At 49.5% G+C, this 5,725-nt stretch overlaps 1 protein-coding gene across 1 annotated transcript in view; it reads right to left on the reverse strand.

Moving 5' to 3' along the window:
- The window catches only part of LOC106012520 (zonadhesin), a 1,814-nt gene extending 256 nt beyond the window's left edge, over window positions 1-1,558 (reverse strand). The window contains exon 1 of the mRNA XM_013085674.2: window positions 19-1,558. Within this exon, the coding sequence (XP_012941128.1) occupies window positions 19-1,333 (1,315 nt within the window). The 5' untranslated portion in view covers window positions 1,334-1,558. The remainder of the gene's footprint in view (window positions 1-18) is intronic.
- Window positions 1,559-5,725: the final 4,167 nt, after the last annotated feature.

Here is a 5,725-nt window from a genome sequence, read left to right on the forward strand (position 1 = left end):
GGGTTACCACTCGCAAGCCTGCCATCCTGCGTTCTATAAGAATAAAAAGGAGAGGAAATAATATTAGTAAATGAAAAAGAGATGTCATCGTTAGTGTCGTCTGGGGGAGGGGTTTGTCCGTCTGGATGTATTTTTTTCTGTTCTTTTTTTTCTTCTCTGTTCTGGCGTCAATAAGATTTTGTGTCGCTGTGTCGGTGGAGTTTTGTCTTTTTAAAGGTAGATTTGATTTTTTTTTCGTCTGTCTGTCCTGTTTTTCTTGTTCTGTGTCTGTTTCTAACTCTATTGTCAATGGTCTTTCTTCACTGTCGCTGTCGCTTTCTATCGTTTGTGTTTTGTCCGTCTCGTCGGCCCAGTTTTTTATGGGGAGGGGTGTCAACGTGCCCTCGAGGGGGGCAAGGGGTATTTGTGGTGGTGGTGGTTTTAGGGTTTTTGTCGGGGTCTTGGTCGGAGTCTTGGTTGGGGTCTGGGTCTTCGTTGGGGTCTGTGTCTTCGTTGGGGTCTTGGCGGGTGATCTGGGTGCGGCGGTGGAGGAGGTGACGGCCTGAGTGGTGGGGGCGGTCGGGTTGAGGGCGGGCGCTGGAGTGTCGACGGCCGGGGTGGTGGCGGCGGTGGTGGCAGTGGCGGTGTCAGTCGGCGGACGTCTCGTCGTTGGTTGGTGGGGCTGTCGTGGGTTGTTTTTCAGGCGGTCGGCGTATGTTATCGTCGTCGTCGTTGTTGGGGCGTCGTTGGTCTGCTCGGGCTTGCCGGCCGGACACTTTGAGGAGTAGTGGTCGTCCCGGGCGCAGTGGATACACGCTATCCGGCGCCCGGGGATGGTGACTAATATGGAGAGAGTGTCCGGCCCGCAGCCCGAGACTCTGACATAGTGGGGGATGTCCTGTTCGTCCGCCTCCGCCAGGAGGATATGGCGGTCGTCGGTGCCATACCTCCTGGGGAGGAAGTCAATAGGGGTGTCCGGTCTTGTAAAGGTCTGGGCGATTTGTTTAATGTGGTTTTCAGTGAGGGTCACTGGGACCCACTGCAGGTGGATCTTGCGACGCTCACGGGCCGTCATCTGGCAGAGGGCGTCAGTCCCCTCCGCCACTTCTCTGAAGGTTTTCAGGTGTAGGGGGCTGAGGTCGGTGTCTGTTTGAGGTTCGATGTAGTATGTGTAGTATGTTTGTAGTCTGTATATTTTTTTGATCTGCGCTGTAGGGTGAATGCTTTGAATTCTCTGGATGATGGTGTCGGGGGGGACGCTGCCAGAGTATCGGCCCGTGAGCGTGACGGTGAGGGTTCCAGTGGGGTGTCTTGTTGGTCCGTCGTTAAAGTTGAGGGCGGTGAAATGCGGCATGGTGGTGGTGGTGGTGGCGGTGGTGGTGTTGGTCGCAGTCAGGGGCTGTCACGGTCCGGTCGGACCGCTTCTCGGCTGGCTTCTCCCAAACGGCGGAGTGATGGTGGAGGGACAGAGCCCTGCACCGGGACGAGACAAACGGGTTATACCTTTTTTCGAATCCTCCTCGGTGCAGGGGTGTCAGTTGAGCTCGAACGTCGTTCGGGAGTGGTGAAGAACAGATACTTTTTTTTTTTTTGTGTGTGTGTGTGTGTGTGTGTGTGTGTGTGTGTGTGTGTGTGTGTGTGTGTGTGTGTGTATGCATGTGTATGTATGAGTGTGTCTGTATGTGGTAGTAGGTGTGTAGGTGGAGAGTGAGGAATGTGTGTGTATCTGTTTTTTTGGGGGGGCTTTATATCGGCCTTTATTTCAAAACATTTCAAAGTATACAAAAAATAGAACGCAGGATCCACTCATTCCAGGGATCATAACTCGTCCCTCTCTTTCACTCACTCAGATAATTCACAAGTTCTCCCCCGCGGCTCATCCCCGTCCGCATAACTCTCACACCCCGCCCCCTCCCTCCAGACACGCACAAAGAAAATCTCATTCATTCACTTGCACTCCGCGAACTATGGACAAAAAGTTGGCAAAATTGCCTTAGCCGCATTCCTTTCGTTCGTGAGCTGCGCCGTGGACCAGGCCAGGTGGGGGGGAGGGTCGGTGTCGTTGTTGCGCCGCGTCGTCGTCTGCTAGTTTCTGTCGCCTGTGGATATACTCATACATTCTTCCTTTCACCCGCTCTGTCACTCACTCTGTCTCTCCATCCACAGCTCAGCTCGTCATGCGTTCAAAAGTTGCCCACTGATCGTGTTTCGTTAGTGTGTGTATGAGTTTGTGTGTGTACATGTGCATGATGGTGGTGGGTGTGTGGTGGGTGTTACAAAAGGTTGTCTGAAGGCGTGCTTGCCATGCGGTGTCCCTGTATAATGATAAGATGTGTAGTTTGACTGTGTGTGTGTCGTTGTCTTCTATCGGTATCATGTTGAGGAAAATTGCTTTGTAAATGTCTACTGGTGTGTTGTGCGGTGCGCCTAACATTTTTGTGAGTGCTTGTTTAATAGGTTGAATGTATGCGCAAGAGAAGAAGATATGCTCCTCTGTTTCCTGAACGTTTTTTTTACAAATTTTGCAGGGAATAATTTTGTTGATTTTTTTACTCTGTCCTTCTGATGTCGGGGTAATAGAAAATAGTATTCGGTAGGTGGTTTGTTTCTGAAGTGGGGTGGTACATTTAATAAAGAGGTTTTTGAAGGCTTCGGAAAAATCGATAAGAGCATATCTCCTTCCCCGAGGTATTTGTTCGTGTAGCGCTGTTGCTTGTCGGAGGACGAGAGCCTTGTATGAAGTTTTTGTGTTGTGAGTGGTTTCGTTTACCTCGCCGTGTCGTCTTAGTGTGTCTAGTGCGTTTTTGTGGAATGTTGGTAGCGAGCCGAAGTGGTGTGGTGTTGTGTTGTCTATCGGTGTGTGTTTACTGAGGCGTGTGCCGAGGTAGTAGTGTGCTATTTTGTGTTTGTTTTTGTCCGCTATGACCTGTTTCATGTACTGGAGTCTGTATGCTTTGATTTTTGTGCGTATGTCGTGTAGGTTCACTCCTCCTTTTTGTTTGTCTTGTATCAGTGTGCTGTGTCGGATGCGACTCGGTGTGCCTTTAAAAATGAACTGTCGGATGTGTTTGTTGATGTTTTGTATGGTGTGTGCTGGCGGGTCTAGTGTCTGTGTGAGATAGTTTATTTGCGGCAGGACGAGGGTGTTGACGAGTAGGCTACGGCCAAAGATTGAAGTTTGTTTGAAGTAAAGTTTAGTAAGGAGGTTCTGAATTTTATCGGCCAACTTCTTGGGGCGTCGTTGGTCTGCTCGGGCTTGCCGGCCGGACACTTTGAGGAGTAGTGGTCGTCCCGGGCGCAGTGGATACACGCTATCCGGCGCCCGGGGATGGTTACTAGTATGGAAAGAGTGTCCGGCCCGCAGCCCGAGACTCTGACGTAGTGGGGGATGTCCTGTTCGTCCGCCTCCGCCAGGAGGATATGGCGGTCGTCGGTGCCATACCTCCTGGGGAGGAAGTCAATAGGGGTGTCCGGTCTGGTGAACGTTTGTGCGATTTTTTTGATGTGGTCTTCGGTGAGGGTCACTGGGACCCACTGTAGGTGAATCTTGCGACGCTCACGGGCCGTCATCTGGCAGAGGGCGTCAGTCCCCTCCGCCACTTCTCTAAAGGTTTTCAGATGTAGGGGGCTGAGGTCGGTGTCTGGTTGAGGTTCGACGTAGTATGTATAATATGTTTGTAGTCTGTAAATTTTTCTGATCTTGGCTGTAGGGTGGATGCTGTTGATTTTCTGGATGATGGTGTCGGGGGGGACGCTGCCAGAGTATCGGCCCGTGAGCGTGACGGTGAGGGTTCCAGTGGGGTGTCTAGTCGGTCCATCTTCGAAGTTGAGGGCGGTGAAGTGCGGCATTCTGGTGGTGGTGGTGGCGGTGGTGGTGTCGGTCTCGGTCAAGGGGCTGTCACGGTCCGGTCGGACCGCTTCTCGGCTGGCTTCTCCCAAACGGCGGAGTGGTGGTGGAGGGACAGAGCCCTGCACCGGGACGATACAAAACGGGGTATACCTTATTCGAGTCCTCCTCGGTGCAGGGGTGCCTGGTTGTGCTCAACGTCGTCTGGGAGTTGGTGAAGAACAGATACTGCACTTTGATCTTAGCCAAAAGGCCGAGAAGCCGAAACGACTACCCCCCAATCCAAAGCGGCTTCGCACGGAGACCGGCCATTTTCCCCTCACTCTCGTGGCAAATGTATGTGACCTACAAATCCCCGTATGACTATTCCGGGCCCGTTCATTGGTCACTTGAAATAGGGCAATGGCGGGCGCGCGCATTCGATTGTTTATCTCGTCTCGGGGGTTCGCGTCTCAACGGGGAAAAATAATTTTTAATTGTACGACATGCTAGATTGAATTAACTTATCTTTTAAGGTTGGCATGGTCTAAAGTCATCATAAAAAGCTTTGCAATTATTTAGTCACGCTGCCGACATATATTCTCAAAGATCCCATGTTGTGATACGATGCTATAAATAAAATGGACGCATCCCGACACCCCTTTTTCGCAAAATCGTAATATGCACACCACAATTTTAATTATAACAAAATAACTACGAAATTGGTAGTAAATCTGACTGTAGAAATGATTTCTACACTCAAAAACACTTCGGGTAGCCAAGTTTCTCTAGAACACTCCGATTAGTTACCGAGATATCGTCGATTTTCTTACAGAATCTGCTACTGCGTGGTCCACTTTTTAGGAGTATTTTCCTATATGTGGGTCATCCATATTTTGCCGACCTTTACAACCCCATAACTTTTTTATTTATGAACCGATTCTCAAAATTCAAGAAGCATAATTCTTAGAATTGAAAATTCTTTCTCAGGTTTAAGCAACAAAATAAGGTAGATACTAACTAGGCAGGGGGGACCAGCCGAATGACATGGTGCCTCCCGTGCGCTCACACACACACACACACACACGCTCACACACACGCTCACACACACGCTCACACACACGCTCACACACACGCAATTGCTGGTCCAGTGACCTGGCACTCCACAGGAGTAGTTACTAACAGATCTCTTGAAGGCCAGTTGATCCAGAGGCAGAGTGCCATGAGCCGGTGACAACATCTTCGTACTCCGCGACGTACCAAATACCTATCCGCGTTGTTATTTTGTTTTTGAGGAAAGATCTTTTTCGGTTTTGACTTGTCCAGGAATGTATGCAGAATGTCGTCTACCACGTCGGGTGGAAATGAAGGGGGAACCCAAGATAAATACAGCTTTTTTTTTTTCTCTTGTTGGTTTTTGTATACTTGCTCGTATGTAAGAATCAATTTGGAATTCTGTGTCGTGTAGCAGTGTTTCGGGTATTGAGTTGTCTATTGTGATGTAGATGTTGAAGGATGAAATTGTTCTGTAGATATTTACCACGTGGGTTTCTTGAAGACCATATCTGGTGACGACTTCTGCTTTCATCTGTGTGTTGTCTACGCGTCTTGCTCCCTTGCCGGTTAGTTTGATGATGTACGTATTCACTTGATGTTGGGTGAGCTCCGTTCTGTTGATGTACGACAAGTCGGTGTTGAACAGCATCTTGGTTTTCTTTTGCTCTGCGTCCTGAGGGAAAATATTGGAAAAAATGTTTGAGGAACAAATAAGGTCGATACCAATGAGGCAGGGGGGACCAGCCGAATGACCGCAGGAAAAGACCACCGTCGTCCACTGCTGGAGAAATCTACTTGCAATAAGGGAAGTGAGGGAGAGTTGAGCCAATTTTCAGATTTTTTTTTGCCTCAATTGTTTTATTT

This window comes from Aplysia californica, unplaced genomic scaffold, assembly GCF_000002075.1.
Source record: "Aplysia californica isolate F4 #8 unplaced genomic scaffold, AplCal3.0 scaffold00396, whole genome shotgun sequence".
Lineage (NCBI taxonomy): Eukaryota > Metazoa > Mollusca > Gastropoda > Aplysiida > Aplysiidae > Aplysia > Aplysia californica.